General features: G+C 42.0%; 2 protein-coding genes across 3 annotated transcripts in view; one reads left to right on the top strand and one right to left on the bottom strand.

Moving 5' to 3' along the window:
* Window positions 1-14,168, bottom strand: part of PRSS12 (serine protease 12) — a 217,730-nt gene extending 203,562 nt beyond the window's left edge. The window contains exons 1-3 of one of the 2 annotated variants that reach the window (XR_014023281.1): window positions 13,891-14,168; window positions 13,386-13,502; window positions 9,885-12,711 (exon numbers count right to left, since the gene is read on the bottom strand). Coding sequence is in view for 1 of the 2 variants with exons in the window: in XM_081304025.1 (XP_081160151.1) it covers window positions 13,386-13,446 (61 nt within the window). In the remaining variant the exon portion in view is untranslated. Of the gene's footprint in view, window positions 1-9,884; window positions 12,712-13,385; window positions 13,503-13,890 lie in introns of those variants that run through there. The other variant, XM_081304025.1, reaches the window with a different exon arrangement.
* Window positions 14,169-14,312: 144 nt separating this feature from the next.
* Window positions 14,313-24,941, top strand: part of METTL14 (methyltransferase 14, N6-adenosine-methyltransferase non-catalytic subunit) — a 33,272-nt gene continuing 22,643 nt past the window's right edge. Inside the window, exons 1-5 of the mRNA XM_081304026.1 lie at window positions 14,313-14,509; window positions 20,838-20,926; window positions 21,461-21,548; window positions 22,830-22,910; window positions 23,504-23,591. Coding sequence (XP_081160152.1) covers window positions 14,444-14,509; window positions 20,838-20,926; window positions 21,461-21,548; window positions 22,830-22,910; window positions 23,504-23,591 — 412 coding nt within the window. The 5' untranslated portion in view covers window positions 14,313-14,443. The remainder of the gene's footprint in view (window positions 14,510-20,837; window positions 20,927-21,460; window positions 21,549-22,829; window positions 22,911-23,503; window positions 23,592-24,941) is intronic.

Below are 24,941 nucleotides of genomic sequence, written 5' to 3'. Positions count from 1 at the left end.
AGGCATTTCTGTATATCAATGACAAATCCTCAGAAAGAGAAACTAGGAAAACTACCTCATTTACAATAGCCTCAAAAAAATAAAATAAAATACTGGTGAATCAACTTAATGAAAGAGGTGAAAGACTTCTTCATTGAAAATTACAGAACACTAAAGAAAGAAATCAGTGAAGACCTTAGAAGATGGAAAGATCTGTCTTGCTCTTGGATAGGCAGACCATACTACCAAAAGCACTATACAGGTTTAATGCAATTCCAATCAAAATCCCAATGGCATTCCTCATAGAATAGAAAAAGTAGTCATAAAATTCATCTGGAAAAATAAGAGACCCAGAAGAGCTGAAGCAATCCTCAGCAAGAAGTGTGAAGCAGGAGGCATCACTATACTAGACCTTAAATTATACTACAGAGCAACAGTAACAAAAACAGCATGGTATTGGCACCAAAATAGACTTGTAGACAAATGGTACAAAATAGAGGACACAGAGACAAACCCACATAATTACAGTTATCTTATATTAGACAAAGGCACCAAAAACACACATTGGAGAAAAGATAGCCTCTTCAACAAATGGTGCTGGAAAAATGGGAAAACCATATGCAACAAAATGAAATTAAATCCCTATCTCTGATCATGCACAAAACTCAACTCAAAGTGGATCAAGGGCCAATAGAAGAAAAAGTAGGTCCAAATCTCCATCATGTCAGATTAGGCCCCAACTTCCTTGATAAGATCCCTATAGTGCAATAATTAAAATCAAGAATCAATAAATGGGCTGGGGATGTGGCTCAAGCAGTAGCGTGCTCGCCTGGCGTGCGTGCGGCCCGGGTTCGATCCTCAGCACCACATACCAACATAGATGTTGTGTCTGCCGAGAACTAAAAAATAAATATTAAAAATTCTCAAAAAAAAAAGAATCAATAAATGGGATAGATTCAAATTGAAAAGCTTCTCAGCAAAAGAAACAATCAGTGAGGTGAAGAGAGAACCTACAGAACGGGAGCAAATTTTAACCACATGCACATCAGATAGAGCACTAATCTCTAGGATATATATAAAGAACTCAAAAAACTTAACACTAAAAAAAACTCAAATAACGCAATCAATAAATGGGCGAAGGAACTGAACAGACACTTCTAGGAAGATGATATATAATCAATTGACAAATATATGAAAAATGTTCAACATCTCTAGCAATTAGAGAAATAAAAATAAAAACTACTCTAAGATTTCATCTCACTCCAGTCAGAATGGCAGCTATTAAGAATACAAACAACAATAAGTGTTGATGAGGATGTGGGGAAAAGGGTACACTTGCTCATACACTGCTGGTGGGACTGCAAATTGGTGCAGCCAATATGGAAAGCAGTATGGAGATTCCTTGGAAACCATGGAATGGAACCACCATTTGACCCAGCTATCCCACTCCTTGGTCTATACCCAAAGGACTTAAAAACAGCATACTACAGGGACACAGCCACATCAATGTTTATAGGAGCACAATTCACAATAGCTAAACTGTGGAATCAACCTAGGAGCCTTTTAACAGATGAATGGATAAAGAAACTATGGTATATATACTCAATGGAATGTTATTCAGCAATAAAAGTGAATAAAACCATGGCATTTGCAGATAAATGGATGGAGTTGGAGAATATAATGCTAAGTGAAGTTAGCCAATCCCAACAAAACAAATGCCAATGTTTTCTCTGATATAAGGATGGGGTTGGGGGTGGGAGCATTGGAGGATTACACAAACACTAAATAGGGCAAAGAGGTGGGAGGGAAAGGGAAGGGGCATGGGGGTAGGAAAGATGGTGGAATGAGATGGACATCATTACCCTAAGTACACAAATGAAGACAGGAATGGTGTAACTCTACTTGGGTATAGCCAGAGAGATGAAAACTTGTGCTCTCTATGTGGAATATGAATTGTAATGCATTCTGCTTCATCTGTAACAAATTAGAATACATTTTTGAAAAAATAATAAATATCTCAAGGAAAAAACAAACCCTTCTCTCATCACCTACATGTCTCTTAGACTCTGCCTTTCCCTCTCTGCTCACGCTCTCGGCTCTGCACCGTAGCCCTGTGTCCCCTTTTAACACTTTCTTAGTCTGTGACCTAGTCATGTATCACTGTGTGAAGTGTGTGTGGCTGGAGTGTTCCCGACGGAGAGGTTAGGATTGGAATTACAGACCTGTGGTTGCCTGGCTCATGACACCGGGTGACACCAGGTATTCAGTGAGCCTCCACCAGTGGAGGTGGTGCAGCCTGTGGATTCAGTGTCCCTCAGTAAGCCTCTCACTATTTTTTCTTAACCACGTGTGGGTCCATGTTAGTGACAGATCACCCATGACAACAGACCATGTATGAAGATGGTCCAGTAAGATCCTGCCACTTGGCAATGTCACAGCTGTCCTACTTGGTACCAGACCACTCCCAATGTGCTCAGGGCAAAGTCCCCAGTAGTGTGCTTCTCAGAAACGACCTGTCTGTGGCACAGTCAGTGTTGGTTGTTAAGAAAGGAAAAGCGAAGACTGCCTGTTTCTGGTATTTTCGGGCGTGTAACTAGGCTCTGGGTGACTCCTCCAGGGCTCCTACCATCCCCTGGACTCCACATCATGAAAGATACACTTCATTCTTGGCAGATTTCTCAGAGTTCACTTTTCCCCTGGAAGAAAGCAATGTTGTAACTCATGAGCTGATGGCTATTTTTTCTTAACATCATTAGTAAATAAAATTAGTAACATCTCATTGTGATTGTTGTGTCTAGATAAGGGACACAGTGCTGTCTGAGGGATGGCAGCTGGGCTAGCGGCCTCTGGCACTGTGTCAGTTTCTGCTGTCTTTGATGATTCCAGCCTTTGCTTGTTCTCTGGTTGCTTCTGTGAGAGACCAAGCCACTTCACAGTGGTGTGGCAAAGTGCTGCGTTTGCTACTTTAGGCCCTCGGCTTGTGATAGGTTTTTGTTCCATTTTCTCCTCTCTATAAACTCCCTGTTTGCTCAACATCATTACAGAGCTGAAATCTTATTCCCTTTTCCCAAATCGTGTGTCAAGCAGCCATTTTGCAAACCAAGCAGAATCGGAACTGGTTGGGAACAACTGTGATAGACATTTGTGGCCATGCTAGCCTTCGGGAAAAAAAAATCCTCCCAGTGTTCATCTGGGGTCCTGGAGTCCAGTACACAATGTGCACTTGATTAAAATCCCAGTGCCCCTAGTTGGTGGACAAAGGAATTTAGACTGGATTAAAGCGTTGACAAGTCTTTGAGACACAAAACAGATGAAATGTCACGTCTAAGAGCTAAATTATGTACTAACACTTTTTGTTTTCCCACACGGGAGTACTAACTTTTTCCCACAATATTAAAACTAAAAGACAAGTAGGTAATTGAATTTTATCTGTTGTACAGCTTCATAAGCATTTCTCGAAAGCACAAATGGATGAAGGAAACCATCTGCGCTCTTTTCCACCCATCTAAAGCTCAGCAGCTAAGAAAGCTCCCTTTGCCCACAGAGGTCCACAGGAGCCCAGCCTGGCACTGGTTAAAACGGTCATCCCGGGCCTGCCTTCCACACGGCTCTGCCTGTTTCTTTGCTCCCCAGCACAGACCCAGGAGTCAGCGGCTGCACTAGTGGGGAGTCAGTCCCTGCTGACCCATGGGTGCTCAGGGGTGTTGGTGAAGTGTATCAGCCCACGAGGTCTCCCACCCAGGACCCCCGCTGTGCCAGATGGTGCCCTGGGAAGCACAGCCCCCGCAGGTGGGCTGTGGGCCGAGGTCAAGCCAGGGGAGCCTGCGTGAGATAAAGCTTGTCCTTCACTTAGGGGCCTCCGGCCCCCTGTGAGAGGTCCTAAGCTTCCCTTCCCAGGCCCACTGCCTTCAGGTGTGTGTCCCCAAACACGGGATTGGGCCGACTGTCCCTCTGGGATGCTCTCAGCAGGGCCTCTACTGGATGTGTCAGGGTCTGGGTGCTCCAGTGGTGCCAGAGAATTTGATGGATTCCTTAGCTCCAGACTGAAACAGCCCCCCCCCCAACCTTCCCTCTCTCAAAAAGCCTTAATTGTGGCTTTTAAAGACAGCAGTCCCTTTGTTGTGTCACCCAAAGGAAAAGGAGAAGAGGCTAAAGTGCCAGGGCAGGTAGGAGTGACGGGGACACCGGCTTCTGGTGAGCAGCCTGTGGCGCAGCACCGGTCCCCTGTGTGGCAGGATCACAGTTCCCAGAGTCTGGTTAGGAATCCACCTGACCCCCTCAGGGAAGGAGAAGTGTCCACCGCTGCTGTCCACCTCTACTGGGGCTTCTGAACATCTCCCGCTGCTGGTCTCCCTCCCACACCCAGGTCAAGATGGTGCCAGCCTGGCATGTTCTTCTCCCTCCTCTGCCTATTTCCTCTTCCAGGAGCAAGCTCTATCTTTGCTAAAATCCCACTTCTGGTCTCCATTACTTGTATAATGGGTGTGCCAGCTCCTTTATTTATTTATTTATGTATCAGGGACTGAACCCAGGGGTGCTTAACACTGAGCCACATCCCAGCCCACTTTTAATTTTTTTTATTTAGAGACAGGGTCTCATTGAGTTGCTTAGTGCCTCGCTACATGGCTGAGGCTGGCTTTGAACTTGGGATCCTCCTGCCTCAGCCTCGTGAGCTACTGGAAATACAGACCTGTGCCACCATGCCTGACTTGGATATGCTGTGCTGAACCTCTTCCCCTCAAAAAAAAAAAAATGGAAAACAGGAAAAAAGAAGATGAGGAATGCATAGAAGCCTAGGGTCTGCTTCTCTCCTTCCTTGTAAGGAGAAGATGGAGGAGGATCTCCCTCTCCATGGAAGCACCCAGACCAGATTTCCTCCATTCCCTGGCAGATGGGAGCCTCAACCATGAGTCTAAACCATCAAACTCAAAGGAAGACGGTGCCTTCTCTTGCCTCTGCTCTATTAGTAATACCATCACCAGTGTTGGTCAGGTGAAGAGAAGTCACAGAATCACCATATTCTTTGAAATGTAACCTTTCCAATCTGGTCATAATTTTTTGACAACATTAAAATGGGGTGGTATAAAGAACCAAAGATCAATAAAACCATCACACCTTTAGCCAGTCACCCATTTTGTCTACATGGTAGACAGAGTAGAAGAGTTTCCATGTGGTTTTATATTACAATATACTTTTTACAAGCATTCATGATGAATTTTTGAATAGCAGCTCCCTGAGACCCCCCCCCCCCTGTGATGTTGGGGTTGTGAAGTATGTGAAGTGAGTGTTGGAGTCCACACCACTTTCCTAGAAGCATGAAAACTGCAGTGTGTTTGCCACCATGACTTCACTGGAATTCCAGACCTGTGCCACTCTGCCCGGCTTGGGCATGCTGGTGCCGCTCTGCTGGTGCTCTGGCATTTGTGAAGAGGCCTGAGGAGACCTGGGGATCTGCTGTGCTGAGACATGTCTCCTATACAGTGAGGTTTCCTTGATTCCATTCTGAGAGTGAAAAGGGCAGTTGGGTTTTGATAACTGATGTGGATCCAGCTATGAAGAGACGTCAGCAGCACATATCAATGGACAAGCACTGGCTCTGTGTTCTGGAGGTGCAGCAGGACGGTCATCTGTGGACAAGCACAGATGCAAAGCAGTTCAACCAACTGCCAAAGTTTCTCCTTCAATCAAGAAAGGTATCAGCACGATGAACAGGAATCACTTAGTTTTAGAAAAGCACTGACTATAAGTTAATAAATTATAATGGAGGAATTACTGAGTATTTTTTCTGGCCAGTGGCTTAAAAGTCTGATTTTTTAGTTCTTTATGTTCTCAATCCTGATCTCCCGTTGGAGGGGTCACCGGCAGAGTTCCTCCTGCTTCGTGGGCCCTCTTTCACACCTTGAATTGTTTCCTTTGCTGTACAGGGCTTTTAAATTGATGCTACTCCAGTTTTGATCCTTGGCTTCATTTTTTTTTTTTTTTTTAAGTTTCAAGGGTCTTGTTGAGGAAGCTGGTGCCTGTCCCTATATGATGGAGTGTTGGCCTGCATTTTCATCTAGCAGTTGTGAAGTTTCTGGGCTGATTCTTAGGTCTTTGATCTACTTTCTTTTTTGTTCTGAGGATTAAACTCTGGGGCAATTAACCACTGAACACATCCCCAGCCCTTTTTAAAATAAATTGAATTTTGAGATCAGGTCTCGTTGAGTTGCTTAGGGCCTTGATAAGTTGCTGAGGCTGGTTTTGAACTAGCAATCCTCCTGCCTCAGCCTCCCAAGCCACTGGGATTGCAGGTGTGCTCCACCATGCCTGGTGGTCTTTGATCTACTTTGAGTTGAACTATTTTTTAATCTATTATTATTATTTTGTAGTTGGAGATGAACAGAATGCCTTTATTTTATTTGTCTTTTATTTTTAGGTGGTGCTGAGGATTGAATCGCACATGTTAGGCAAAAGCATACTGCCACTGAGCCACAGCCCTAGCCCTTGAGTTAACTTTTGTGCAGGGTGAGATGGGCTCTAATTCCATCCCTCTACATCTGGATATCCAATTTTCCCAGCATCACGTGTTAAAAAGGCTGTCTTTTCTCCAACGTATGTCTTTGGCACCTCTGTGGAGTATAGATGGCTGTTAGTATGAGGCTTTGTCTCTGTACTCTTTGCCTTCTGTTCTCTTCCATTGATCTTCATGACTATTTTGATGCCAATACCATGCTGATTTTGTTACCATAACTCTGTAGTATTGTTTGAGTTCAGGTATTGTGATGTCTCCAGTCTTTCTCTTCTTGCTCAGGATTGTTTTGCTATTCTGGGCCTTTCATTTTGTGCCCTTTGGATAATGGTGCCCATCACTTGATTAATTCCTAGCAATGATAATAACTTGCTTTTCCTCACATAATCAACCCAGAGGAACCTATGCAAGACAGGTACTCCATGAGATGCTGTGATTTGCAGCCCTGTGGGAGCCAGGGCCAGCATTCAAATAGCCACTGTAGATGCAGGAATGTATGTCTTTCCTGTTGCGCTGTGCACATATGGATGAGGGGAGGTCACAGGCCCAGGTTTTGCTCATCAAATAGATGCATTCAGTACTCTATGAACTCACTACTGAAAAACCAAATGAGAGCACAAATGTGAGATCACTGAAGTTTCAAAACCTGAATGGGAGCCAGTGGCTTTCAGGGTGAGCTTGGTCTGCTTCTGTGATAGTTGAGCTTCCAATGCCTTTAGAATAGCAGAGACACTGGGGGGAAGCATGCAATGCATGGAGGCCTTTGAGGCTCTTGCAAACGCAGCCCCTTTCTGACAGCAGGGCCAGCCGAGCCCTGAACATTCAGTGCCTCAGCATCCGTTTGAGGTCTCTGAGGTATGGCTCAGTGCAGATGGAGACAGCAAGTGCACCACCTGGGGATCCCTCAGACTCTACTTGTGGCTGTTGTAGGCACACAGCAGGCTTTAGCCATGTGTTTGCTCCTGAGCTAGTGTGTGGGTGGAAAACATTCTGGAACCCAGGTGACACCAGAACTGGTGGCTTTCTGCTGTCATGTGTGGACACACCCATCCTTCCTAATGCCCTGTGCTCACTCTGCTCTACAGCAGTGTACATTCCTGCTGCACATATGCCTTCACCTCTCCTCTGCTGGACTGGGAGCCACTGCAGTGTGGGGCTTCCTGGGGGATCCCTCCTTGTATAGTGACACAGAGAGTATAAACACTTGGGCTTGTAGCAATACTAACAAAAGAGAAAAAAGGGAGAAAGAAAAACATGTATTTGGAGAAGTATGCCAGGTGGTGAATGTGAAGGAATGGAAGAACTAGCAAATTGCCATCTTCCAGCCACAGTGTGATGACACTCAGGAAGGGATGCTGCACCATGGGGTGAGCAAAACACCTGGGATGCAGGATCCACTGTCAGGGGCAGCCTACAGACTTCCAGTTATCCAGAAAAGCATCCCACCTTTATCATTCCAGGACTCTGGCAGACCCACCCTAACCAAGTGATAAGATCAGTATCCATGCTAATCACACCAACTATCTTCCTGCTCTGCCTCAGAGCTTTCCCAGGTTGCAAAGAGGATGCAAAGTGCATTAAGTCAGAAGCCAGGCTTTGTAACTGGACTGTCCTCCTTCCCTCTCCATCCTCCTCTTTTTTCTCTTTCCTCCTCTTCATCACACTGAGATTTCTAGTGGCATGTATGTAAACAAACAATAATTTGTTTACATACAAAGAATATGGGAAAGTAATGGGGGCAATGAAACAGAAGTAGTTACATGGAAAGAAGATATGCTGGAATAAATCTTGGGGTGTTTGGTGGGAATTGAAGATATATATGCACACTCTTGCTTCAAATAAATGGATATCTCAAAAGAGAAACCAGAATCCTTGGAGAAATGGCTGATCCCTGATGCAAGTGGGAATGTCTTGTTGGTCAGAGAACACACAAAGTTCAAGGGATAATGTGGGTGTGAATACAACATGGGGACTGGTCTAAAAGGCTTCACCCACCAATGCTAGAAGATTTGACCAAAAAAGAAACAAGGTGGTCTGAACTTCCCTGAGAGATGGTGTTCTATCGACAACTCCAAGGCCAGACCCAGCTGTCCTCTCACAGCTCTGGAAGAGCTGCAGCCACTCTACACAGAGGCCCAGCGGGAGGAGACACCAGAGGCAGAGGAGGACCAGAAGAGACAGCCATGGGTGAGGTCAGAGATGAGACAAAGGACAATGGTGGTGCCTGAGAACTTCCCAAGAATCCACGAGTCAGAGTAAAATCACTTCACTATAGATGGGCAGGACAGGCATGCTCTATAGCATCACAAACTGCCACACTCTGTAAGGAATGTCATTGGCTCAGGCAAGAATAATCAAAAGATGGGCTAAGTTGATGAGCAATAAAATAGTTAGGCTTCCAGAGAATTTTCTTAAACACTTATTAACCAATAAGGACAACACAGCATTAACTCAGAGCTTTCCGACCATTGTTGGGCACAAACAGCTATACAGAGTGTTGAGGCACCCTCTGGGCCTGAGGGGTAACACAGGGCTCCAGGCAGGGTGACTCATCTGCTAGAAGCCACTTTACCAGGTCTTCTCAGGGTGCCTTGCATGTGTACCAGAGCATGGAAAACTAGAAAGAAATACACTGGTATGCCAGGCGCAGTGGCGTACTCCTGTAATCCCAATGGCTGGGGAGGCTTAGATGGGAAGACTGAGAGTTCAAAGCTGGCCTCAGCAATGGCAGGGCACTAAGCAATTCAGTGAGACCCTGTCTCTAAATAAAAATACAAAATAGGGCTGGGGGTATGGCTCTGTAGTTGAGTGCCCCTGACTTCAACCCCTGGTACCAAAAAAAAAAAAAAAAAAAAAAAAAGAAAGAAAGAAAGAAAAAAAAGAAATACATGGGTAGGCTCAGAACTCTTGTTCACTGACCTCTTTTCCTTAAATTGGAAAAGAACTAAATGCATTGAATAATCACAAAATTCATACATAACAAGAAACACAAAAAATACATATGTAAAAAACATTATTAGGAACACTTTGACAAGCTCTACAGTGTTTCTCATGGAGCCTCCTTCAGGACCTGTGCACAGTGTGAGCCCAGGTGCGAATGGCACACAGATCACCCTGTGATGGACCAGCTTCCCAGGCTGGTCTTTGTTATGCAGCCCTCCTAATTCAGCCTCCCAAGCTACTAGGATTACAAGTGTGCACCACCACACCTGGCTAGTAAATCCTAGTTTTTCTCAATTTTAATTTGCAATATTGTAAATGATTTATACAATCCAGATAGACATAGATTGAGATCTTTGAGATCCTCCATTGCAAAAGGAGTAATAGAATCCTCACCAAAGTGTTGAGAATCTGAATTATTTCATTCCCTTTAAATTGCAGTTGGAGAAGCTGTGATAGGAACTGGCTGGACGACTCAATCTAAGTCCAAAAAGCTAGTCAATTTTGATGACCCCAGAAAAGCCTATTTTAGAGATGAAATACATTTTTTATTTTACTGAATACTAATAGAATATTATTGCTAGCTATACTAAGGCTCTTGTGTCGTTTTAAATCCTCCTAAAAACTGCATGGTGACTCTTACCAAACTCTGTGTACTCTGTGAGCCGGTTTCTTTGAGGAACATGGAGAGTGTTCCTTGGGAATCAGTTACATCTTGGGTAAGTTAACCATCTTTTCTCCAGTTCCAGTTTTTTTTGGTCATTGCATTCCATAGAGTCTCAGTAAAGGAACACCAGTAATATCAGGAAGTTTTCACTTAAAAATAAGGACTGTGTCTGCAATGCCTGTTTATACCACCATGCACACACAACGCTCCCTCTATGTAATCTATAAAATCTGTGCATGCTTGGAAGCTTGGCATATTGATGTCTAGGTTACCCTTCACTGATTCCCTAAGAAGTTGTGAGGCTATCCTGAGAGATCTGAGTCATGTTCTATAAACACAATTGATTTGAGACATTTTTTTCAGCTTAGCTAAATTCTAAATTTACCTTTGGATTTAAATGCAGCACAATATCATTATTTTGACATATGCAATGTGATTCCTCTAGTTTTCTAAGAATGACCTTCCTTGATGGTACAAAATCTTTTAAAAGAAGCAAGTAACTAATGTACTGTTCCACACCAGCATAAACATAGAAATCATGCAGCACTTGGAATAAATAAACTGTTTTCCATAGCATCATGGTGAGGTAAGCTCCTGTTGCAGCCTTCCACAGGGCAAGAGTCTAACTGCAGAGACCTGTTCGGACTAGCTTGAAGCCATCCTCTCCTAACTCTCCCTTTGTGAAAGACCATGCAGAGGACAAGAAGACAGGAGACAGTGGGAGAGGAGCACAGCCCAGCACAGGACCGGGCCTGGGCAGGCCCGTGCTCCACACCGGGGCAGTGGCAACAGCTGCACAGAAGTTATGTTTGCCAGACACAGACCTGTGCATCTAAAGGGAGTACGTCATGGTAACTAAACACACTTCAAAAAATCCACAGGAAAATAGAGGAAAGCATACCAAACCATTAACTAAGGAAGATGTAAGTATGTTTACATTTCTGAACCCTTTAGAGTGAATACATAATAGGTTTGTGTTGGGCAGAAGGAAGAAAAGGAGGAAGAGGGAGAGAAGGTTGACAGGACCTGACTGCACCTGCAATGCATGAATGGCAGAAAAAGGAATCACAATCACAGTTGTCTTCTATCACTTCTCCACCCATGGGGAAAAGACAGGCTATGTGAGATTTCTGAATGGTCCTTGAAGGGAAGGACCATCTTCTGTCCTCTCTTTTTCCTTCTTCTTGCTGGTTAGAATGAGGTGCAATGACTGGAGCTCTGGCAGCCACCAGGAAACAAAAAGGTTATATCAACAAGGAAACAGCACAGCAGAAGAGAAAGAAGTGTGTTCCTCTGGATGTCTCAACCCCGTTCAACCTGAGCTGCCTATCCCAGGTTTCTTTGCAGCCAAGCACTTGCTCTCCATCCATCACTCTAGAGAACAGAGACAGCACGGAAACCTGCACATGCAGGGTAACAGAAGTGTTGCTCATAACATGACAATACACCCCTCCTCAGGTGGATGGTTAAGTGAACTAGGGCAAAGCCACACTGTGCGTGAAGTAAACAGACCACTGGTACAGTTGACCACCGAATAGCTCTGAGCCCCGCTGAGTGGAAAAGATCCCATGATCAATCATTGCTTAGTACCAAGTTTTCAACACACAAGCTTTTTTATTTTTATATTTTTTAGTTGTGGTTAACACAATACCTTTATTTACTTATTTATTTTTTATATGGTGCTGAGGATCGAACCCAGGGCCTCGCACATGCTAGGCGAGCACTCTACCGCTGAGCCACATCCCCAGCCCCAACACACAAGCTTTTGGGGGATGTTCCAGATTCAAAACATAAACAACCCTCTTTTTTCTAGAAGAATTTTCTCTTACCCAATTTTCAACTCATAAAAAGTACAAGAATAAAGGTATGTTTGAGAGGGAACTTGAATGTGTGTATAAGATTTGGCACACAAAGGAGAACAGAAAGAGGCTACACAGGGCAGCAGGGCGTTGTATAAAATGCCAAGTGTTATTCATCCATTTGAACCCAGATATGGGCTGAGTGTTTTAATCTGTTGGTTAGGAGTTACATCCCCTTCTGTAAAAATTGCAAAAATCCTCTGATGGACTCCGATAGCTTTGTAAACACCATAAGTTACCACTATCAGCATCTTTTCAGTCCAGGACCCAGACAGGAAAACAAATGATTCAAAGTACTTTAACAGACATCATCTGGGGGCGGGAATATTTACACAGGTGTCCAAGAGCCAAAACAGAAGGTGTGATTACAAGGGAAACTCCTTCATGGGGAGTAGTTACCAATCCTAGTGCTGGTGGCTGGGTTGTATTATCAGGGCTCAAACATGTATTGCTGGGGTGCAAACAAGGAAGGAAAGAGGCTGTTCTAACTGGCTCTGGATTCTGTGAGGGAGAGAGCCATTCCCCTGGATTCCAGAAGCATAAGAGAAATGAGCAATTATAGCTTTCCTCTGTTCTGCCTTCTGAGTTCCTGTGTTCTCTGGGAAGATGCTTCCTGGAGGCTAAATGACAAGATGGCTGCAAAATGCAGTTTGGAGACTCCTGGCCTAACCACCATCTCAGCAGGATGTAGGTGACCATGGGGCACAGCCCACAAGTGAGTAGTCCACGCAGCATCTCAGGCATGGTTCTCCATTAGACTATAAAGAGAAAGTGAGCTATATGGTCTTTAATCTTCAATAGATTTCATATTCTCTAGGGTTTGTGTAAAGTGCTCAGTATCAATAAATATCTGAATAAATGCGTATTTCCACCATTGATAAATACTTCAAATCAGTATCCAACTTAAACAACTGGCAGGTACTAGGAACTTATTTGTAAAGAAACACTTTAAAGCTGGGTGTAGTCCTGCATGCCTGCAACTCCAGCGGCTCAGGAGGCTGAGGCAGGAAGAATGCATATTTGAGACCAGCCTTAGCTACTTAGGCCCTAAGCAATTCAGTGAGACTCCGTCTCTGAATTAAAAGTAAAAAATGTTCGTGATGTGGCTCAGTGGTTAAGTGCCTCTGGGTTCAATCCCTGGTACTTCTCCCCAAACAAAAGCACTTTAGTGCCCCCCACCCCCCTGTTTTTTCCCTTAATGAGAGTATCTACTTCCTAAATAAACCTCTGCCTAGGCCTTCATATGGTGTCCACTGAGGTTCTTCTCTATCACCTATGCTAAGAACCAACTCCCCCCCCCCCCCCAGTCGAACTCCCCAGCCCCTTGGGAATGCCTCAGACCCTTCTCTGGAGACATCTTTTCTCCCATGACATCTCTTGGTGGCCTTTTTGTCTCTTCTAGATTACAATTTCATGTTGTAGGAATTCTCACCCATTCCCACAGCCATTTCCTGTAGGTCAGTCAGGTTGAGACTACTCATCCCGACGGTCATTGCCCCTGGCCACCCTGAAGCAGCCACAGAAGTCGAATCTCCACCCTTCACCAAACCTTTGTGAGGATGAGAGGGCGATTTAGGTAAAGAGATATACTGTGTCTCAAAGGAGACACCCATGAGCCACTGAGAGGCAGAAAGCACTCAGGAGGCCTTGGCCCACATCCTCCTAAAACACAGATGCCCCAAGCCCCACTGTGGCTCCACCTCCAGTCCGGCCCCTGACTACTGCCCCTCTAAGTCCTGGAACCCAACTCCAGGAGGGACATCTCATTCTGGAGGTAGCCTGCACCCTCCCTTTTATGTGTCTCTACTTCCTAAATAAATCTCTGGAAAACATGCTTCAGCATACATGGTCAGGAGGCCGGCAGTGCGTGTTGCGGTGTGTCCAGCAATTTTTCAGGCCTTTCGCTGGAAACTGCTTTTCATGACAGTTGAAAACACATCACGGGTGTTCCATCTGTGCACCGCGCGCTGCTTCTTCCTTCCCTTCTCCCGTCTGCAGGCCTGACCCTGCTGCTCCAGGAGGAGGCCGCGGCGGCCCCCGACTCCGGGACCCACTCCCGGCGGAGGCGGAGCTGGAGGGCTCGCAGCGCGGGCGGCTGGAGCCATACGCCCTCCACTTGAGTGTGCGACTTGAGTGTGCGCGGTGGGAAACGCCAATTAACCGGTCAGGGACCAGCAGCTCAAAACCACCCCACCCGGCGGAACGAGGCAGGCGCCGGCCGTGGGCGACGCACCACCCGCCGCTCTCAGCGACTTCCGGAGCGCCGCGTCCCGCTGGGGTCCTGGAGGAAGGGTCCAATCGCGGCGTTCTGGAGGCGGGACTTCCGGCGGACTGAGCCAGGGCGGGCCGTGCCGGAAGTCGGTCCTGAGTGGAGAACGGGGGACCTGGTGGAGCGGAGCTCCCGGCGAACGTCGTGTCCCGCCATCTGGGGAGGCCCGCGCGGCCTGGTTTCGGGAGAGACGGTGGCCGGGTGCGGTGAACCGCGGGGACATGGACAGTCGCCTGCAGGAGATCCGGGAGCGACAGAAGTTGCGGCGGCAGCTCCTCGCGCAGCAGGTCCGCGGAGGCTGGGGCTGGGGCCCGGGCCGCGGGGCCGGGCGGTCCACGGCGGGCGGCGCGGCGCAGCCGGGGTGGCTGAGGCCGGCGGCTGGCTCCCTCCCTGGCCCTCGGCGGTCGGTGCCTGGCCCTCGCGTGGACTGCACTTGCAGAACCTGCTGGGGACCTAGCGACCGCGCGGGAAGGAGGCGGGTGCAGATCCCGTCCGCGCGCGTCCGGGTCACCGTCGCGAAGGTGTGACTTGTTAGCGCCCAGAGGCCACACCACCCCCAAAGGGGTAGAAGTCCCTTCCCTGACTGCATCATCAGGGGTTCGGAGGTCGAGTGACAGCGACCTCGCCAGGAAATCGAGCCCAGTTTGTCTCTCCCAAGCTTTTCTCCTAACCCCGAGTCCTCGCGGCGTCCCGTGGGTCAGTTAATGCAGATATCAGAGAGTGGACGTCAGTCCTGCCGCGCAGGTCAAAGACCGTGAAGGGGAAAAGCCCACGGGCTTTGTGCCTTTTTTTCAGCATTAAATCTAGTTTTAGTGAATGTTAGCCTGAAACCTCTTCTCGTTTATGATCTGATGAATAAATTTGTGGTATCCTGTTAAAATGTGGGAATTGAATCCGATCTGTTCCTTGTCTCTTGCATTAAGAGCTTGGACAAATCCAGGTGTCTAAGTTGTCCTGGTTCCACCTTCTTTTATTATGTTTTCAGAAATGTTCAGTGGCTCTTGTTGCCAGGAAGAAAGGTGTTTTAACTTTAATTGTGATTCAAACATATTTAACTCAAAATACATTCACAGAAGAATTATTAGTTAATTGCCTTACAGTCAGTAGATACCAGGGACTCTAGTGGGTGTTGGCAGATGAACTGTGAATATGTAAGTAGCTCCCACCCTCAAAGAGCTTACAAAGTGTATAAAATTTAACAATGGCTGCCATTTATTAATTACTTTCTGTATGTCATAATTTGCTAAGCTTTTAACACTCATTGTTTTTGATCCTGCAAATAAAATGCTTTCAGTATTTTGTAGGTGAAAAAGATGTACTTAAAGAATTTAAGTTATGGGGCTGGGACTGTAGATCAGTGGTAGAGTGCCTACCTCGTGCATGTGAGGCACTGGGTTTGATTCTCAGCACCACATAAAAATAAATAAAGATTCGAAAAAAAAAAGAATTAAAAAACATTAGTTTATATGCCCAAGGCCACAAAACTAGTAAGTTTGTGAGCTGCAGTTTTAGCATACGCTTTACACCTAATACACTTCGCTGCCCTCAGTTTTCAGTTGGATGTGAACTATTCCATGTAAGTTAGAATGCCTGATGCAGTTAGTGACAGACACCTCATTCACTCTGTGAAAAAGGCAAACGGTGGAGTAGTCTCCAGAACATAGTTTATACAGTATAGGTTTTGATTTTAAAAATTTGAATTCTGTCTGTCCTCCTTGGCACAGCTCAGAATTTAGTGATGAAATCTGTACTGATTTCCTTGGTCTAGGCTCTTCCTTTCAGACATTCTTGACCTTATTACTTAATCTGATACTGTATATTGCTTGTTTTTTTTTTAATTTTTTATTTTTCAGAATTAAATTGACTGTTTTTTAATTGGTTGTTCACAACATTACAAAGCTCTTGACATATCATATTTAATACATTAGATTGAAGTGGGTTATGAACCCCCAATTTTACCCCAAATGCAGATTGCAGAATCACGTCGGTTACACATCCACAATTTTACATAATGCCCTATTAGTAATTGTTGTATTCTGCTACCTTTCCTATCCCCTACTATCCCCCCTCCCCTCCCCTCCCATCTTCTCTCTCTACCCCATCTACTGTAATTCATTTCTCTCCTTGCTTATTTTCCCATTCCCCTCACAACCTCTTATATGTAATTTTGTATAGCAATGAGGGTCTCCCTTCATTTCCATGCAATTTCCCTTTTCTCTCCCTTTCCCTCCCATCTCATGTCGCTGTTTAATGTTAATCTTTTCTTCCTGCTCTTCCTCCCTGCTCTGTTCATAGTTGCTCTCATTATATCAAAGAAGACATTTGGTATTTGTTTTTTAGGGATTGGCTAGCTTCACTAGGCATAATCTGCTCTAGTGCCATCCATTTCCCTGCAAATTCTATGATTTTGTCATTTTTTATTGCTGCATAGTACTCCATTGTGTATAGATGCCACATTTTTTTTTATCCATTCATCTATTGAAGGGCATCTGGGTTGGTTCCACAGTCTAGCTATTGTGAATTGTGCTGCTATGAACATCGATGTGGCAGTATCTCTGTAGCATGCTCTTTTAAGGTCTTCAGGGAATAGTCCGAGAAGGGCAATAGCAGGGTCAAATGGTGGTTCCATTCCCAGCTTTCCCAGGAATCTCCAAACTGCTTTCCAAATTGGCCGCACCAATTTGCAGTCCCACCAGCAATGTACAAGTGTACCCTTTTCTCCACATCCTCGCCAGCACTTGTTGTTGTTTGACTTCATAGTGGCTGCCAATCTTACTGGAGTGAGATGTTATCTTAGGGTGGTTTTGATTTGCATTTCTCTGACTGCTAGAGATGGTGAGCATTTTTTCATGTACTTGTTGATTGATTGTATATCCTCCTCTGAGAAGTGTCTGTTCAGGTCCTTGGCCCATTTGTTGATTGGGTTATTTGTTATCTTATTGTCTAATTTTTTGAGTTCTTTGTATACTCTGGATATTAGGGCTCTATCTGAAGTGTGAGGAGTAAAAATTTGTTCCCAGGATGTAGGCTCCCTATTTACCTCTCTTATTGTTTCTCTTGCTGAGAAAAAACTTTTTAGTTTAAGTAAGTCCCATTTGTTGATTCTTGTTATTAACTCTTGTGCTATGGATGTCCTATTAAGGAATTTGGAGCCCGACCCCACAATATGTAGATCGGAGCCAACTTTTTCTTCTATCAGACGCAGAGTCTCTGATTTGATATCAAGCTCCTTGATCCATTTTGAGTTAACTTTTGTGCATGGCGAGAGAAAGGGATTCAGTTTCATTTTGTTGCATATGGATTTCCAGTTTTCCCAACACCATTTGTTGAAGATGCTATCCTTCCTCCATTGCATGCTTTTAGCCCCTTTATCAAATATAAGATAGTTGTAACTTTGTGGATTAGTCTCTGTGTCCTCTATTCTATACCATTGGTCCACCCGCCTGTTTTGGTACCAGTTCCATGCTGTTTTTGTCACTATTGCTCTGTAATATAGTTTGAAATCTGGTATCGCTATACCACCTGATTCACACTTCCTGCTTAGAATTGCTTTTGCTATTCTGGGTCTTTTATTTTTCCATATGAATTTCATGATTGTTTTATCTATTTCTACAAGAAATGCCGTTGGGATTTTGATTGGCATTGCATTAAACCTATAGAGAACTTTTGGTAATATCGCCATTTTGATGATGTTAGTTCTGCCTATCCATGAACAGGGTATATTTTTCCATCTTCTAAGATCTTCTACTTCTCTCTTTAGGGTTCTGTAGTTTTCATTGTATAAATCTTTCACCTCTTTTGTTAGGTTGATTCCCAAGTATTTTATTTTTTTTGAGGATATTGTGAATGGAGTGTTTTTCCTCATTTCCGTTTCAGAAGTTTTGTCGCTGATATACAGAAATGCCTTTGATTTATGCGTGTTGATTTTATATCCTGCCACTTTGCTGAATTCATTTATTAGTTCTAGTAGTTTCTTTGTAGACCCTTTTGGGTCTTCTAGGTATAGAATCATGTCATCTGCAAATAGTGATAATTTAAGTTCTTCTTTTCCTATTTTTATGCTTTTAATTTCTTTCGTCTGTCTAATTGCTCTGGCCAGTGTTTCGAGAAATATATTGAATAGAAGTGGTGATAGAGGGCATCCCTGTCTTGTTCCAGATTTTAGAGGGAATGCCTTTAACTTTTGTCCATTCAGAATGATGCTAGCCTGAGGCTTAGCATAGATAGCTTTTACAATGTCGAGGAAAGTTCCTGTTATCCCTAGTTTTTCTAATGTTTTGAACATAAAGGGATGCTGTACTTTGTCGAATGCTTTCTCTACGTCTATCGAGATGATCATATGGTTCTTATCTTTAAGTCTGTTGATGTGGTGAATAACATTTATTGATTTCCGTATATTGAACCATCCTTGCATCCCAGGGATGAATCCTACATGATCATGGTGCACAATTTTTTTGATGTGTTTTTGTATTCGATTCGCCAGAATTTTATTGAGGATTTTTGCATCTAGGTTCATTAGAGATATTGGTCTGTAGTTTTCTTTCTTTGAGGTGTCTTTGTCTGGTTTCGGAATCAGGGTGATGTTGGCCTCATAGAATGAATTTGGAAGAGCTCCCTCTTTTTCTATTTCCTGAAATAGCATGAAAAGTATTGGTGTTAGTTCCTCTTTAAAGGTTTTGTAAAACTCTGCTGTATACCCATCCGGTCCTGGGCTTTTCTTAGTTGGTAGTCTTTTGATGGCTTCTTCAATTTCATCCATTGATATTGGTCTGTTCAAATTGTGTGTATCCTCCTGACTCAGTCTGGGCAAATCATATGACTTAAGAAATTTATGGATGTCTTCACTATCTTCTATTTTATTGGAATATAGGTTTGTATATTGCTTGTTTATACTGTACTCACACTGTCCTGTGCACTCACAGATAAGCAGAGTATACATGCGAAGTATTTGACTTCTACTCTAGCACTGATGTTTGCACAAAGTAAGCCTTTAACAAACCTTTGTTGTTGATGAACCAAAGGAGTAGAACCCAGGTCAGTGTAGTCTGTGGAATGAAGACATGGTTGTAGTAAGTAAATAGGCCTAGTCCATGGTGGTGACTATTGATGCTATAAGCAACAGTTTACACCTATCTTTTATTTTAACTTCTGCCTTTGTTTCAGAGAACGTGTATGTCTATAAAAGATAACAAATTATCAGAGATTACTCCAGTAATATTCTTAGTACCAGCAATATACTTGGGAGTAACCCCATTAGTGCAATAATATGCTTATTTGAAAATTCATGAAAAATGAGTGACTTGGTGTAGTCATTCTACAATTTAAAAAAAGTTTGAATGTGAGAAGACAATAGAAGCAGAATTTTGATATAAGGCATTTCTCTTGTAAAGCATTATATCCTCATTTAGACCTCAATAGACAGTCTCATTCCTTTATTTATATATTTATTGAGCAGCTACTGTGAGGAAGTATTCCAATTATAGGAAGTAGATGTGCTGTCTCCTGACTAAAAAGAAAAGGAGCCAGGAAGATTTTATTGGAGGAGCTGAAATTTTATGAATAGTTGATGAGATTGGAAGAGATGCTGATGCTGATGCTGATGATTTTGGTACCAGGGATTGAATTTAGGGACACTCGAGCACTGAGCCACATCCCTAGCCCTATTTTGTGTTTTATTTAGAGACAGGGTCTTGCTGAGTTGCTTAGTGCCTCGCTTTTGTTGAAGCTGGTTTTGAACTCACGATCCTCCTGTCTCAGCCTCCCAAGCCACTGGGATTACAGGTGTGCACCATCATGCCCATCCTGGAAGAGATTTATCATTGAGAAACTTGAGGGGCACCATGTGAAGTGGGTGGACTAGAAGGAGAGTGGGTGGCTGTTTAAAGGCTAGTAACTTGCTGCTCTGATCAGCCTCCTCTCAAGGGACTATTTAGTGCAGATTTTCTCATGCCCTTCTTGTGCGTAAATGTGTAAGTGGCTACACCTGGCATTCTCGCTCCTTGGTTTGGCTTTCAGTTTATGTGAATTGGGCCTGTTTGACTTGTCCAGCCTGTGTTTACATTTGTTGCCACATTTAATTGCACAGTTTTCCCAGTTGCCTACCAAAAATCAACATAACCATGTTTAAGGTACTAGTAAAATTCACTATTGTGCCTATAATCAAAAAGCCTAAATAAAACTGGGTGGATTTTTGTTAGATAATAGAATAAATAGGTACAATATATGAACTGATTCATAAAAAAATATCTTATATAAAATCTACATTAACTACTCTTTCTGTTTATTCCTCCTCCTCCTCCTCCTCCTCCTACTACTACACTTTTATGTACTTTCAAAGCAGGAGGTTGGCTAAAGTTGTGCCTCAATTTCCAATATAACTGAAAGCCTAATAAAAAACTTTTCTAGCTGCCAGAGTCAATCTTAACTAACATGGTTTTGTTATAGAGTATTCCCAGTTTGTCTTGTCAGCTAATCCAGTTCTTTGAAGTGTGAGTTGTGGTTTTTTTTTTTTTATGCATTTGTTTTTTAAATGTTTGATACATTACATTCTGCTACAAAAAACTGGAAGCGTTGACCAGTGAATTGTGATTTGACTTGTTTTTTGCCTTTCCTTAGTTGGGAGCTGAGAGCGCCGACAGCATTGGTGCTGTGTTGAACAGCAAAGATGAGCAGAGAGAAATTGCAGAAACGAGGGAGACTTGCAGGTCAGCCAGATAATCTTTTCTAATAACATGTTACTATTGTACTAGGATCTTTGTTTTAATAAACAACCCTAGATCTGAATGTGTTATGAAAAATATCAAAATAAAGTTCTTTAGAAACATTGGTTTATATTGTCAGTTCATGACTTAAAAGATATTTATTTTTTACTATATTAAGTGCCCATTTATAAGGAGTTAGAAAATGGAATGTTAGACTAGAATTGGCTTATATATCTGATATATTTTCAATTATAATTTTTATACATTTATAAAAAATATACTTGGCCCTCAAAATGTATACACTGATAGTTTAGAAAGCATTTCAGAATTTTTTAAGTATTCTAGTTTATAAGAGTTTATTTTCTTATTTGGTTCCTTTCTCATAAAGTACAGAATTGTCATTGCATCAGTTTCTTGGATGATTTATAAACTGGGTAAAGAGATACTATTTCACCAGGAAAGTTTTGCCTATACAAGCTATTTAATATTTCCAGTAGACACATGTATTTGTGTGTGATTCTTTGTTTTAATTTTCAGGGCTTCCTATGACACGTCTGCTCCAAATGCAAAGCGTAAGTGTCTGGATGAAGGAGAGACAGATGAAGATAAAGTAGAAGAATATAAGGCAAGTGGAGAATGGGGTGATTTTTATAGTCTAGAAAAAATAAATTCTTATAATCATAAGTTGACATCTAAGAAAACAAATTTGATAGAAAGCTGAGTTTTAAGGTGTGTTAAAATAGTTGTCAGTAGCAGAGACCGTCGGTTAGATTATGACCTTTATGAGCATTCCCTTGTTTTAATGTAAGGGTTGTGCTTACCACATACTGGCCGTGATGTTTGTTATAAAGAGGAAAGAGATATGTGCACCTTCTGGTGTGCACTTTTGTTCTTTGGAATTCCAAGAGACTGTAGCAGTCTTGGGTGGGGGGTACTTGCGATTGAACTCAGGGGCACTCAACCACTGAGCCACACCCCTAGCCCTATTTTGTATTTTATTAGAGGCAGGGTCTTACTGAGTTGCTTAGTGCCTGGATAAATTGCTGAGGCTGGCTTTGAAGCCACTATCCTCCTGCCTCTGCCTCTCAAGCCACTGGGATTATAGGCGTGGGCCCAGTTGCAGCAGTCTTTTTTGAGTTACATTATTTTGTGAAACAATGTAGGCTAGGTAGGATAATTAGAATATTCTGAGAACTCATGGGCTAGAGAGCAGTGTAGAACCATTTCTGAAATCACCCGAAGAAAAACCCAACTTCTATACTTGTAATTGCGTTATTTAGTTAAAAAGAAAGTATTATGGAAGAAAAGCCTACATTTTTTTTCTTTTCAAAATAATCATAGTTTCAGTAAATCTCTATGATGATATAATTCCTGATCTCATGAATATGGTCTTTTGTTTTATACTTTGATATGTGCTTATATGTAACTTAAATATTTGTGATTATATTAGGTTGAGTCATGTCAATTTCTGATATTCTAACATTTTTGACCTATAAAATGTGCAGTTTCATATGGTTCAATCTAATAAAAACAAAATTTCATGATTCAAGCTAAATGCTAACATTACAGTAAATTATAGAGATAAATAATTCTAGACAATTCAGTCAACCCAACACTAGTAGTTATAGGTAATTATTATTCATGATAATAATAAGGAAATTTTGTTTTATTATAAAAATAATCAACTAGTTATTTTTAAAAGGTTTTTCCTTTATTTTTAATTGTGTCTTGTAAAAAGGTAAGGTCAAGATAATTACCACATCCACCATCTCTCAAACTTATTTACTAGTTAGATCTCGTGATGTAAAAGCAAAGACATAAATGTTTCACTTTAATGCCAATATGAAATATTATAATTGAAAAAGTAGCCTATGTATATATGTTTCTTTAATCTTCATTTTTCAAGGATGAATTAGAAATGCAACAGGAAGAAGAAAATTTGCCATATGAAGAAGAGATTTATAAAGATTCTAGTACCTTTCTTAAGGTAAATAAAACAAGTAATTTACAAATCTTGTAACTTTTCACATTTAAGCTCCGTGCCTCAAAGGTTCCCCCCCACCTTTTTTTTTTTTTTAAATCATACTGGGATCAAACTCTGGGGCTCTTTACCACTGGGCTAACCCCACAACTCTTTTTGTTTTTTGTTCTGAGACATGGTCTCCTTAAGTCCTTGAACTTGGTATCCTTAAATTGCTGGGTTCACAGGCATGTGCATGTCTAGCCATGCTGGAAAAGATTTTAAGTACTTATTTTTCTTCAGGATTTTAAGTACCTATTTTTCTTCAGGATTTTTTCAGTTATTGAGGGATCATTATTATAAAATATTTTATAATCATTATTATAAAATATTATATAAAATATTTAAATTATTTATGAAATATTCTTATATTTGGCTATTTCAGATGAGACAATGTTATATTCACACCATTGATGAAAAGTCATGCTGTCATTTTAGTGGTATTATCAAGTATACAACTTTTAAAATCATATTTTGTTTGGCTTTCTAAGAAAAGACACAGTATGAAGTTATTGTATCCAAATCAGAGTGCATGTTGTTAACTTTGACTTTCTCTTTAGGGAACACAGAGCTTAAATCCCCATAATGATTACTGCCAGCATTTTGTAGACACTGGACATAGACCTCAGAATTTCATCAGGGATGTAGGTATGTCAGATTTATTTGGATTATGCTATTGCTAGATTATATGCATGTTTTTCAGTTTTGTAGATGATTTGTAAAAAAAAAAATAATTTTTTTCAGCTTGACTTCCTTTTTCTGTTCTGAGTGCTTTCAGTACACCTTTCTTTTTCATCAGCAAGATTACTTTTTGGGTATAATTTCTATATGATATAGTTCACCCACACTTTAGGGGTATAATTCAGTGTTTAGTATGTTCACAGCAAGTTGTCAACTATTATCAGTCTAATTCACAACATCTTCATCTTCCCTGAGGAAGGAAGCCCTGTACTAAACATTAGTAGACAGTCCACACTTCCTCTCATCTACCCCCAGGCTTACATGACCATTAATTTACTTTCTTTCTGTATAAATTTGCCTTTTCAGGACCGTTCATGTAATTGGGATCATATAGTAGGTAGTCTCTTGTTACTGGCTTCTTTTACTGAACATATTTCCAAGGGCCATTAATGTCCTAGCATATATCAATCCATCATTTGTTTTTTTTTTTTTTTTTGTGTGTGTGTGTGTGTGTGTGTGTACACACATCATATTTTGTTTATCCATTTGTTTCTTTTTGTACTTTGGTCTATTAGGCCGAATGCTGTTATGAATAGTTATAAAAGTTTTTATGTGGATGTATGTTTTTGTTTTTCTTTGGTATATACCAAGGAATAGAATTGCTGGATCTTATTATTCTTTTTCTTTTTTCAACAAAAATTTTTGACTTTTTTATTTTTATTTTTTAAAATGTGGTAATTCTGTATTTCACATCTTGAGGACCCACTCCAGTGTTTTTCATGATGGCTCCACCATTTTACATTCCCACCGTCAGCATGGAAAGGTCTCAGGCTCTTCATATCTGGACACTTGTCTGAGATTTTGATCACAGCTGTCTTAGTGGGTGTTGAGTGGTATGCCCTTGTGGTTTTGATTTGCATTTTCCTAGTGACTGATAATGTTTAGTATCTTTTCATAGGCATATTTACTATTTGAATATCTTCTTTGGAGAAATATCTGTTTGGACATTTCTCAGTAAATCTTTAGTCCAAAATTTGTTTTACTGCTATAAAAAAATTTATTTTCTCAAATTTAAAAAAATGATTTAAGACAGTTGGTAACATTTGGGGAGTAAATACCAATTTAGCTCCCTACAATATTAACAAATGCAAATGAATCAGAGGGCTAAAAATACTACAATGTCATGAGGAAAAGACTACAGTAAACAAAGACGAATGGGGGGAGAGAAACGGAGAGAGAAGGGAAAGCACATGGAAATAGTAGGAGACCTTCAATGATACATAGAATTATAAGAGGTTATGAGGGGCAAGGGGGAGG

The sequence above is a fragment of the Spermophilus citellus genome, assembly GCF_964194105.1.
Source record: "Spermophilus citellus genome assembly, chromosome: 8".
NCBI classification, from domain to species: Eukaryota; Metazoa; Chordata; class Mammalia; order Rodentia; family Sciuridae; genus Spermophilus; species Spermophilus citellus.
Note: the sequence above shows the minus strand (reverse complement) of the source record. Positions and strands in the feature narration are given on the sequence as shown.